Source organism: Chiloscyllium plagiosum, unplaced genomic scaffold (genome assembly GCF_037043375.1).
Source record: "Chiloscyllium plagiosum isolate Xiang-an unplaced genomic scaffold, Cpla_swu_hap1 HiC_scaffold_1, whole genome shotgun sequence".
Classification (NCBI taxonomy): Eukaryota; Metazoa; Chordata; class Chondrichthyes; order Orectolobiformes; family Hemiscylliidae; genus Chiloscyllium; species Chiloscyllium plagiosum.
In genome coordinates, this window is record NW_028270139.1 from 10255242 (window position 1) to 10267922 (window position 12681).

Sequence of the window (12681 nt, forward strand, 5' to 3'; positions counted from 1 at the left end):
ATGCTTGTGGATTTTAAGATTATACTTTCGGCTATTTATAAATTGTCTCAACTTAACAGTGACAACTTGTAGTTATTAACAACTTAGGTGCACGGATGAAATGTACTATAGTCAACTTTGCAGATGGCACTAAAAAAGGAGGGAAAATAAGTTGCAATGAAGAAATAAAAAAGTTACAAATGGATATGGATAGGTAAATTATATGGACCAAATTCTGGCTGATGGGTAACCTCTCACTTATTCATTTTGGTCAGAAGAATAACAAGGCAACGTATCTAAATGGAGAAATGTCAAAATGCTTTGGTGCAGTGTGATCTGGGTGTTCCTGCACATGAGTTGCAGAGAGCGAGCAAGCAAGTACAGCAGGTAATAAGGAGGATAAATGGAATTTTGATATTTATTGCTAAAGGAATAAAATGCATAAGTCGGGAAGGGTTGTTGCAATTGTACAGGCATTGATGATACCACGTCTGGGATACTGTGGGCAGATTTGGTGCGCTTACTTGTAGGAAGTAATTGCATTTAGGGACAGCTCAGACAATGTTCATGAGATAAATTCCAGAAGACAAAGGCTTGTCTTATGAGGGGAGATTGAGCAGTTTAGATCTATATTCACTAGAGTTTAGAAGGATTACAGGAGATCTAATTTAGGTTTTTAATTGCTAAAGGGGGATTGACAAATTAGGTATAGAATCGATGTTTCCCCTTCTCTGGCTATCAAGAACGCAAGGTTTTAGGTTAAGGGGTGGCAGGTTTAAAACAGAAATGAGAAATTACTCCAGCTGAATATTATCCCTCATAACTGGGCAACAAGAACTGGAAGGAGAAAGTGAGGACTGCAGATGCTGAGATCAGAGTTGAGTGAGGGGTGCTGGAAAAGCACAGCAGGTTAGACAGCATCCAAAGGGGCAGGAGAATCGATGTTTCGGGCAAAAGCCCTTCATCATGATTAGAACTGGACATAGTATTCCAAAAGAGGCCTCATCAATGTTCTGTACAATGTCAACATGACTTTGCAACTCCTATATTTAAAGGGAAGCTAGGGAAGTCATTGGTGGGCCCTCTGTTGAGATATTTGTGTCATCGATAGTCATAGATGAGGTGCTGTAGGACTGGAGGTTGACTAGTGTGATGCCACTGTTTAAAAAGGGTGGTAAGGACAAATCAGGGAACTATAGACCAGTGAGCCTGATGCCGGTGGTGGGCAAGTTGTTGGAGGGAATCATCAGGGACAGGATGTACATGTATTTCGTAAGGCAAGGACTGATTAGGGATAGTCAACATGGTTTTGTGTGTGGGAAATCATGTCTCACGAACTTGATTGAGTTTTTTTGAAGAAGTAACAAAGAGGATTGATAAGGGCAGAGTGGTGGATGTGATTTATATGGACTTCAGTAAGGTGTTCGAGAAGGTTCCCGATGGAACACTGGTTAGCAAGGCTACATCTCACGGAATACAGGGAGAACTAGACATTTGGATACAGAACTGGCTCAAAAGTAGAAGACAGAGGATGGTGGTGGAGGCCTGCCTTTTAGACTGGAGGCCTGTGACCAGTGCCTGTGCCGCATGGATTGGTATTGGGTCCCGTGTGTTTTGTCATTTATGTAAATGATTTGGATGTGAACATAGGTAGTATAGTAAGTAAGGTTGTGGATGACACCAAAATTGGTGTAGTGAACAGCGAAGAAGGGTTACTTCAAAGTACAATAGTGTGGGTCGATGGAGTGCAGGTTCATAATTCCTTGAAAGTGGAGTCGCGGGTGGATAGGATAGTGAAGAAGGTGGCGTTTAATTTGCTTTCCTTTGTTGGTCAGAGTATTGAGTACAAGAGTTGGGAGGTCATGTTGCAGCTGTATAGGATATTGGCTAGGCCACTGTTGGAATATTGCGTGCAATTCTGGTCTCCTTTCTGAAGGTAGCATGTTGTGAAACTTGAAAGCGTTCAGAAAGGATTTACAAGAATGTTGCCGGGGTTGGAGGATTTGAGCTACAGGGAGAGGTTGAATAGGTTGGGACTGTTTCCCTGGAGCGTCGGAGAGGTTTATAAAATCATGAGGGGCATGGATAGGATAAATAGACAAGATGTTTTCCCTGGGTGGGGAGTCCAGAACTTGAGGGCATTGGTTATGGTGAGAGGAGAAAGATATTAAAGAAACCTAAGGGGCAACTTTTCATACAGAGGGTGGTAATGCGTGGAATTCGTTGTCAGAGGAAGTGGTGGAGGCTGGTACAATTGCAACATTTAGAAGGCATCTGGATGGGTATATGACTGGGAAGGGTTTGGAGGGATATGGGCCGGGTGCTGGCAGGTGGGACTAGATTGGGTTGGGATATCTGGTCGGCATGGACGAGTTGGACCGAAGGGTCTGTTTCCGTGCGTACATCTCTATGACTCAGCAATGAAGGCAGATGTGCCAAATGCCTCCTTAACCGCCCTGTCTATGTTTGACGCAAACTTTGACAAATTATGTACTTACACCCCTCGGTATCTCTTCTACAGCATTACCCAAGACCCTACTTATTGTATCAGTCTGGCCCTTGATTGTTTTACACAATGCAACACCCCACATTTATCTAAATTAAACTCCATCAGCCAATCTTCAGCCCACTGATAACTTTCTTCACTTAACCATGAAACCACCAATTTTGGTGTTGTCTGCAAATGTACTAGCCATGCTTTCTATATTCTCACCTAAATCATTTATATAATTTCTTGTGTTCTTGTGACAATAATATAGATGCCATTGATTTAATAATTTTTGGTTTGTTGAGAAAACGTTTTGTTTGTACTCATTCTTCAGTATAATAACACAGTTTTAAAATCTGCTGCAGCTGTTAATCATTGATTTAATATTCACTTTGCTTTTAATAAGGGAAGATGTCATGCCAAAAAAATGTGATCCTAACTGAAAACCCCTGCTTGCTTTAGGTGTTCCCAATTCAGTTAGTCATTCAATAGTGATGCAATGTTAGTCCACCTACCCCTAGGCTGAGGTTCAGGTTCAAGTCCCTCCTGCTCCAGTGGTACGTAAAAACATTTCTGAACAGATTGATTTTAAAAAACACAGTTTTTGGATTTAAAATGATGCAAATATGTGTTTTGTGACTAATTAGTTGACTGCATTAGAGCTTTGTGGCGAGTTTACAAGCTAAGGTTAAAACAGCAATATCCTAATTCAGTAACTTTGTCTTTTGATTTGCTTTGTGTTTGGGTGACTATTACCCTGGTCAACTAACACTAACAAAAGTAATTTAAGTTCTGATATGACATGTCTGCTTCATGATAATGCACCATGAGGACATAACAGTAACTGTAGGAAGGCTATCGAGTTAATTAATCACCTGCACCTGCTTACTCATCTGCATTGATAGGTATTTAAAGTTTTTGCGAAGATCCTTAGCTGGGGTTGTGGATGCGGTAGTTGGTTAACTTATAGAGTTGCTGGTTTATTGTGCAGATGTTTCGCTACCATGCTGGTTGACATCATCAGTGTGACTTCCATTAAGCACTGTTCTGTCATGCTTGGCTTTTATGTAATCTGGTCTGTTTTTATGTAATCTGACTTCCAGGTCTTCTCTGTAGCAGTTTGTACATTGGGTCTATCTCTGTTTGTTTGTTTATGTGACTTTTTGGTAGAAAACAACACCAAGAAGACACTGTACCTACCAACACACTGGCCATCTTACCCTATGTGAAGAACTTGTCAGAATTAACTACCAGGGCTCTTATGACCACGAGGTATTATGGTAGCACACCAACCAACGACCACACTACGCCAACTATTTATGAGGACAAAGGACCCCATACCCCCACGACATGTAGGACCAGTGTGGTATACAAAGTTCCTTACAACAACTGCAACAAGCATGATATTGGGCAAACAGAAAGAAACCTGGCCATCCGACTTGACAAACACCAATTGGCAACTAAACAACATGATCCACTCTCCCTCATCTCCGTACACACAGACCAAGAGGGCCATCAATTCGAGTATGACAAAGTAACCATTCTAGGACAAGCCAACCAGCAACAATAGAGAGTTCTCAGAAGCCTGATTTTCTTCTGAAAAGGTAATCAACAAACACACAGACCCAGAGTACGGACTGCTGCAGAGAAGACCCAGAAGTGACACTCACCCCAACCGACTGGACCACACAAAAACCAAGCAGGACAGAAAAATACTGCCTCTCGGAAGTTGTACCGATTATGTTCCCCAGCATGGTAGTGAAACGGCTGCATGATAACCCAGCAGCTCAGCAAACTAACCAACTACCTCATTGATAAGTATTACTATCCCAATAAGCACTGGGGAGGGCTATTGTGGCAGAATGGTAGTGTTCCTACCTCTTGACTAAGAGGTCTGCATTCAAGACCAGCTTGCTCCAGAGGTATGTAAGAACATCTCTGAACAGGATAATTAGGAAAATAAGTTTAATTTTTTAAAAAAAGCACTGGGGTTCAAGTCTCGCCTCAGGGGGATGCTTTAACATGCTTTAACAATATCAATAGAGAATATTTAATGCTATTTCAGTTGCCTTTGCTGGATAGCACTCTAACTTTTGAGTCAGAAGATTCCAGGTTTTGGTTTTTTGAGGGAGACAGCAGCATAATGGTAATCCAGAAGCCTAGGCTAATGAACGGGGAATATTGGTTTGGCATGGCAACTGGTGAGATTTGAATTTTTAAAATAAAATCTGGTACAAAATGCTCTCCTAATGGCAACCATTGTAAGTACTATTGATTTGTCATTGGGAAAAATAATCCATCTCATTCATTCATGTTCCTTCAGAAAGTAAATCTGCAGTCCTTGTCTGGTATGGGCTATAACTGACTGCAGATCCACAACAAGATAGTTGCCCTTTTTGACTGCCATCTGAACAACTGGAGATGAGCAATAAGTGCTGGCCCAGTCTGTGATGTCACATCTCATGAATGAATGCAAAAAAGAATCCCATTCCAGAGCTTATGAAGATTAAAGCTGCTGCTCCAATGCAAAATGGAGTGTGTGGGGCACTGTTCAAGGTGTTATCTTTCAGACGAAAATTTTAAAAGATGGACAGTCTGCCTGTTCGATTGCATGTAAACGATCTCAAAGAAGTGTAGAGGAGTTAACCTTGGCCAATATTTATTGACATGTCAAGAACAGATTATCTAGTCATTGTCATATTACTGTTTGTGGGAGTTTGCTATGTGCATATGGGTTGCCACGTTTCCTACATCAGTAGTGACTACATTGCGAAAGCATTTTTTTTGAATGTTTAACACTTTGTTACATCTGGTGAAAAGCGCACTATAAATTCAGATCGATCTTTTTTTCCCCTGTGATGTGAGCTGACAACTCAATTGTATTATTTTAGTTTTAGGCAGTGGGTAATGGTGCTATCCACGCTGTGGAATTTCTATATACTTGTGTGATGGTTGGAATATTGTACAAACTACTGGAATGCTGATAGAGAATATTCCCCGAGAAATAGCAGTGCAAATTCCTTTTGCTTTCTGACATTTACAACTGTTGGGACAAGGAGAAAGTGAGAACTGCAGATGCTGGAGATCAGAGCTGAAAATGTGTTGCTGGAAAAAAGGAAGAAGGGCTTATGCCCGATATGTCGATTCTCCTGTTCCTTGGATGCTGCCTAACCTGCTGCGCTTTTCTAGCAACACATTTTCAACTGTTGGGACAAACCAACTTCTTGAAATGTGTCCATTCTGTTACTCTTTAATCTGAAGTTTGATGCATTTTTAAAAAAGCAAATTAAAATGTATTTGTATATACCCTTACATATTTTTACATATACTCCTACCTTGCACTCATTGCTTTCCCCACTGCTTATCCTTTGTCATGCATCCCATTAACATGGAGGCCACACTTCCCAAGAAAAGCCTACCTACAGCCTCTGATCTTTGGCTGACTCCAACTTATGTGGAAATACTTTCGTTGTCCCTGATGTACTTCACCTGAAGATCTCTGGGATCAACGTTTTCTTTTCATGACCTCTAATGACAATTTACCAGATGTTGGGAACTGCATTCAGTAGAGCTTCTACCACTTAATGGATGAGAAGGCCCCACTGACTGAATGGAGCATGTTTGACATATATGTCTATCTCATTTATGTATTTATAATAAAGGAGTTCTTTGATTTTCAATAATTGTCTTTCAGTCAAATTATGTTCTATTTTGCAGATCAAGAATCAAGAATAATGACCACCGCAAGTAAAACTCCGCCTGGAGAAGATCCAAAACAGTTGGAAAGAACTGGCACAGTGCGTGAGATAGGTTCACAGGCTGTTTGGTCCCTATCTTCTTGTAAACCAGGTAAATATAGATTGGTTATGCACTTTTAAGACCTTTTGTAATTTAATTTGTTTCTTGTTCCATTTAGGTCAAATCCAACTTGGACATAGTCGGATAAAGAACTGTATTAATTTTGTAGTATATCCTTAAAACATCCTAAAGTTCCTCACATTTTTAAAAAATGCTTTTTAATTAGGCGAAAACACCCGGATTGCAAATGTGATATGCATTAAGAAAAAATGAAATGACTGACTAGTTTACTTTCAGTGATGTTGGTTTAGGGAGGGAAATCAGCCAGAACACAGGAAGAACTCCCTACTCTTAGGTAGTACAATAGGATCTTTGCATGACCAAGCACTTTGGTTCTCAGCTTAATGACTTATCTGAAGGATCTTGCTTTCAACGTTAAGCATTCTTTTCACATTGCATTGTTGTGTCAACTGAGGTTATCCATTCAAGCCCTGAAATCTGGCTTGAATCTGCAGCCGTCAGAGTCAGCTGTTGGAGAGCTAATAACTTACTCAATTTGATATGGGAGGCAGTGGCAGAGTAATAATGTCACTGACCTCGTAATCCAGAGCCCAGACAATTGTTCTGGGGGCGTGGGTTTGAATCCAGTCATGATAGATGATGTAATTTGGATTGAATAAAAGTTCACCTAATTGTAACCGTGTAATCACTGCTGATTGTCATAAAAATCCACCTGGTTCAATAATATATTTTAGAGTAGAAATCTTCCATTCTTATGTAGTCATCTGCATGCGATCAACATCATTGTCATTGACCGTCCACTGGCCTGCAGGTAATTAGAAATGCTAATGATGCCCACATCCCAAGAATGAATACAAAAAGAAATGCGCAAAGGTTCAGTGACCCAATTTATTAAAAACTGAGAATTTAGGAAAGTAGGAATAAGGACAAATTGATGTTAGTGTAGATGATGACACTTCTACGTTTTGGTGAACTCCTTCAGCATAGTACAATTTCATTATAATATCAACTGTTGCTTTAAACACTAAATTGGCAACACTTAAAGTTTTGATAAAAATTCATGATAATGTTTCAGTTTTTATTTCAGATTTCCAGCTATTAAGTTTAAGATTTTTAAAAAGCCTATGTGAAAGAAATTTAAACAACATTCGGGGCGGCACGGTGGGCTCAGTGGTTAGTGGTTAGCACTGCTGTCTCACAGCGCCAGGGACCCGGGTTCAATTCCCGCCTCAGGCAACTGTCTGTGTGGAGTTTGCACATTCTCCCCGTGTCTGCGTGGGTTTTCTCCGGGTGCTCCGGTTTCTTCCCACAGTCCAAAGATGTGCAGGTTAGGTGAATTGGCCATGCTAAATTGCCCGTAGTGTTAGGTGCAGGGGTAAATGTAGGGGAGTGGGTCTGGGTGGGTTGCTCTTTGGAGGGTCGATGTGGACTTGTTGGGCCGAAGGGCCTGTTTCCACACTGTAGGTAATTAATCAATCAATCTAATAATTAATTTTTATCACATTAATGCTGATTCAAAGATAATCAATTTAGCAATATTCCTCCAGTTAAAAACTTTGAAGGGGAGCAGAATGTGAATGCATCTCTCTTTACATTAGCCAGAAAAACCAGTAAGATGTTCCAAACAGAACAGCAACTGGTGTTGCCATGACTGATTTCACTGTTCTCTGAGAAAGAGGAGTGGGTAAAACAGCAACAAGTGATGCCATGAAGTAGGGCTGTGTGGACAAGCTTCTGTAAAATTAAAATTTATTTAGTCAGACTCTTGTTACTGAAGATGGAAACCTTAATATGGTTGCTCTAATGTCTTGGTGAAGAAACATGGACATGCATCCCATTTGTGGTTTGTTTTTAATCTTAGTTCTTCAGGTTTAAATTTCCAATTTCATTTGAGGACTAGAATCAGTGTTACCACATCAGAGAGAACTAAGCCTTTTCTTAATGTTAAAGGCATGGGTTTTATTGTAAGATCAGGATTTTTATTGAATGCTTACTCTGAATGTATATCCTCCGGCCCCATGTGTTCACTCAGACTTGCATATAAGCTACCATTGTCCAATTTTTCTTTGTCTTGTTTTCCTCTGTTCACCTCATCCAACTGTGAAGACCTTCTAACATCTTCTGTTCCAGCATTCTACCCCAATGGACATTTCTTCACTTGTAACTGCTTATCTGCTAACCTGCCATAGGCTCAAGTCCAGTTAAATGCCTTCCTCGATAGTTCTTCCTTTTACTAAAACCCCATGGCATTACCCAACAGTGGCTTACAGAGTCACAATGCAAATATTCAGTCCTCAATTCATGCAGTCCATTCAAAGGGAATGGATATATAAATAGGGATGTTTTACTGAAACTATGAAGACACCATCAGACCACAGCTAGAATATTGTGGACAGTTTTGGTCTGTATCTGAGGGAAGATGCAATGGCCTTGGAGGCAATTCAGAGAATGTTTACTGTACTTGGTTGATTCCAGATATGGAGGGATTTTCTTATGAGGACAGATTGAGATTGTTGGATATGTACTCATTGGAGTTTGGAAGAATGATAGACAACCTTATTGAAACATATAAGATTTTTAGAGGACTTGTCAAGGTAGATAGTGATTGATTACAAAGATTACTTCTAACTCTAACCTTTCTGGTAGCCTCCAACCAAGACTGTTCTGCCTTTATCCAAAGATGTACAGGTCAGGTGAATTGGCCATGCTAAATTGTCCATAGTGTCCAGTGCATTAGTCAGGGGCAAATATTGGTTAATAGAGTAGGGGAATCGGTCTGGGGGGGGTTACTTTTCGGAGGGTCGATATGGACAACTTGGGCCAAATGGCCTGTTTCCACACTGTCGGGAATCTAATCTTATTGGCATGATTAGCTGTTCCTTTCCTATGTTTATTATGCTTCTACTTTGTTAAAAAAAAATCCTACCATGCTTTCAGCCACCTCCCCTAGCAAACAAGTCCTTCATTTTGATTTTGGAAATGAACAACTAATTTGTTCAAGAATGGAACTTCTTTTTAAAAAAAAAAAGTTGTTGCTGCTAATGTTCCACATGTAATAGTTTACATTATTCTTGTGAGCAATCATCAGTTGAACATACTGAAACATTGCATTCTTCATTAGGTAAAATATATAACAAACTGATTTTAATTGCTTCAACAGGTTTTGGTGTGGATCAGTTACGTGATGATAATCTGGAAACATATTGGCAGTCAGATGGCTCTCAGCCTCATCTCGTTAACATCCAGTTTCGGTATGAGTATATGGATGTGTGCAATATTTGCTGGTTAAAAGCTTGATAATTCATTTCAGTATGGTTAGACTAATGCATTCTTGTCAGAGTTTATATTTCACCTTTCTGATAAATTATTGTGTTGTTGACATGCTGCATCTGTTTGTATGGTTGTGTCCTGTTGTAACCTATTGTTGTACTTTTGGAGTCTGATTTCTTGCATAGCCAAGCTGTGTCCTTTAGCATCTTATGACTAACAAAGACCTTGGAATGCATAATGGTTTCATGGTGGGTGCAGCACTGCTCATAGAGTTTGCTTGTTTTCTGATTTCTGGCTACTGTACCAATGCATCTAATTCTCATTCTAATTCTAATGCAGGCAGATCTTGACTGCCTACGTGGTTTCATATTTTGTCTTCTTTTAAGCAACAAGTTAATGGCATGTCCTTTTTTTCCCAATTAAGATGTCTTTTTTGGAAAACCTCAATAGGTATTGAAGCTATAACTAACTCAATTTTTTACTCAGATGGCTCAGCTTCTGAAAAAATGCAGCCTTCACCTATTTTATGTCACTTACTGACAAACTGATCAGCTGAAGCTTCTGGCTATAGCTTGTAAGACCTCTATTCAAGATGGTGAATTGTGAAATGCGCTTTTTTTGAGTTAAGTTGATCTTCCAGTATTTTCCAATTAATTTAGTAGGATATCTTTGGTCCTGTTGAGTTGGGCTTGAAATGTTGACATTGTGTAACCCCTAGTTTTCAATTTTTATTTCACTACTTGCTTATGTGGTTCCTCAAAGATGAAACTAAAAATCACACCTTTATTCTTAAAGCATAAATTTGGATTGGATATATGTGATTTCCCAATTCACGTGGGAATTTGAGAAACTTCTTTCTGTTGTTATCAATCTTTTGTAAATGTTATCGATGACAAGGGACTTTATAGCCACCCTGCCACTACAGAGTTGCTCTGGATGGAGTTTCAGCAATGCATGTGTTGTGTCTCTTCTTTTTGTTTGGTTTTTAAATTCTGCCCTGTACTGTTTTAAGTTGCAGCTTGCTTTTTTGTTTTGTTTGCTGGCAAAGCTCAATTTGGAATTAGCTCTCTGTCTAAACAGGCTCACTAAACAAGTATTCACTATTCCAGTAGTGATTTTCTTTTTCTCTTTCTGGGATCCTGGTGTAAATGTAGGCTACGTGTTTCTGTGACTGGTGTACCCTATCTCACAACACATTCAATTGACCATCCACAGTAGGCAGTGTGCTGAACCAACCTGTGCTAGCAAACCTCAGAATGCCTGTCCATTATTAGATGTGATTCTGTTATTGGTGACAGTTTACAAAATAATCTTCACTAAGAATTTTACTGGAAAATAATTCAAGATTATCAATGGGGCTTGCGATGTACTGGGATTTGTTTATGCACGGTAGAAGTCACATTTAGTCACCTACAAGACCTTGTTCTTTGTAGGCAAAGGGAATTTGTCCATATAATCCACCTTTGTCGTTGAAGAAAGGATTATGAGGACTGCTAAACCCTATTGAATTTCCCATGCCAATGCCCTAACCAATCGGAGCCTAGCTTCCTGAACTGAATTTAATCGGCAAACTAAGCTTGACAGTTAACAGTTTCTGCTATATCACCATGCAATCCCTGATAACCAGTTGGCTGGATAATTGACATTCCTTTTCTTTATTGTGTCTTGGTCCTGATGAGTGCAAATTGAAACTTCACCTGGCAAAGGAGCAGTGCTCTGAAAGCTGGTGATTTTAAATAAATCTGTTGGACTATAACCTGGTGTTGCAAAATGAAAAGTATTGACTTGGTACCATAGAGTCATACAGCATGGAATCTTCGGTCCAACTCGTCCATACCGACCAGCTGTCCCAATCTGAACTAGTCCCATTTGCTAGCATTTGGCCCATATCCCTCTATTCATATACCCATCCAGGTGCCTTTTAAATGTTGTGATTGTACTCTCCTCCACCACTTCCTCTGGTAGCTCATTCTCTCTCCACCCCCGAGGCTTCCAGCTTCATTCCTGATAAAGGGCTTTTGCCCGAAACATCGATTTTCCTGCTCCTCAGGTGCTGCCTGACCTGCTGTGCTTTTCCAGCACCGCACTCTTGACTCTAATCTCCAGCATCTGTAGTCCTCACTTTCGCCAATATGTGCACCACCCTATGTATGAAAATGTTACTCTTCAGAACCTTTTAAATCTTTCCTTTCTCTCCTGAAACCAATATCCTCTGGGGCAGCACGGTGGCTCAGTGGTTAGCACTGCTGCCTCTCAGCGCCAGGGTCTTGGGTTCAATTCCAGCTTCGGGCGACTGTCTGTGTGGAGTTTGCACATTCTCCCCATGTCTGCGTGGGTTTCCTCTGGGTGCTCGGTTTCCTCCCACAATCCAAAGATGTGCAGGTCAGGTGAATTGGCCATGCTAAATTGCCCATAGTGTTGAGGGATTTGTAGGTTAGGTGCATTAGTCGTCAGTAAATGTAGAGAAATAGGGTCTGGGTGGGTTACTCTTCGGAGGGTCGGTGTGGACTTGTTGGCCTAAGGGCTTGTTTCCTCGGTGTAGGGATTCTATATATTCTATCGACTCTATACCACAGACTATTCAATCTCTCTCGATAACTCAAACCCTCCAGTCATGCAACATCCTTGTAGATGTTTTCTGCAACCTCTAAGGTTTAAGAACACTTTTCTCATAGAAGGATGACCAGAATTGTACGCAGTGTTCTAAAAAGGCCTCAACAGTGCCCTGTATGGCCACAGCTTTTCATCCCAACTCCTAAACTAATGTTCTGACAAACGAAGATAAGCAGACCAAACACCACCTTCACCACTCTGAAACTGGCATTGCAGGTTGACAAGGGACAATGCACCTGCACCTCCAGGTCTCTTGGTTTGGCAACACTCATGAAGGTCCTACCATGAATTGGTTATGTCCTGCCCTAGTTTGACTTAACAAAATGCAACACCTCGCATTTATCTAAAGTAAACTCCATTTACTATTCTTCAGTCCATTGGTGCATATGAATAATGAAGAATCGCATCATCCAAATGGTGAGGCTGCAGGGAAACCTGGGTGACCTTTGTATATGTTTTAAAGCAAATATTATTCCAGTCTATTTAAGATATGTTCAAATTCAAATATTTAA

General features: G+C 40.4%; 1 protein-coding gene across 2 annotated transcripts in view; it reads left to right on the forward strand.

Annotated features, from left to right (window-relative positions):
* Positions 1-12681, forward strand: part of anapc10 (anaphase promoting complex subunit 10) — a 51406-nt gene that overhangs the window by 4315 nt on the left and 34410 nt on the right. The window contains exons 1-3 of one of the 2 annotated variants that reach the window (XM_087976226.1): positions 3134-3154; positions 6185-6316; positions 9447-9537. In XM_087976226.1, the coding sequence (XP_087832352.1) occupies positions 6202-6316; positions 9447-9537 (206 nt within the window). In that variant the 5' untranslated portion in view covers positions 3134-3154; positions 6185-6201. Of the gene's footprint in view, positions 1-3133; positions 3155-6184; positions 6317-9446; positions 9538-12681 lie in introns of those variants that run through there. The other variant, XM_043699050.2, reaches the window with a different exon arrangement.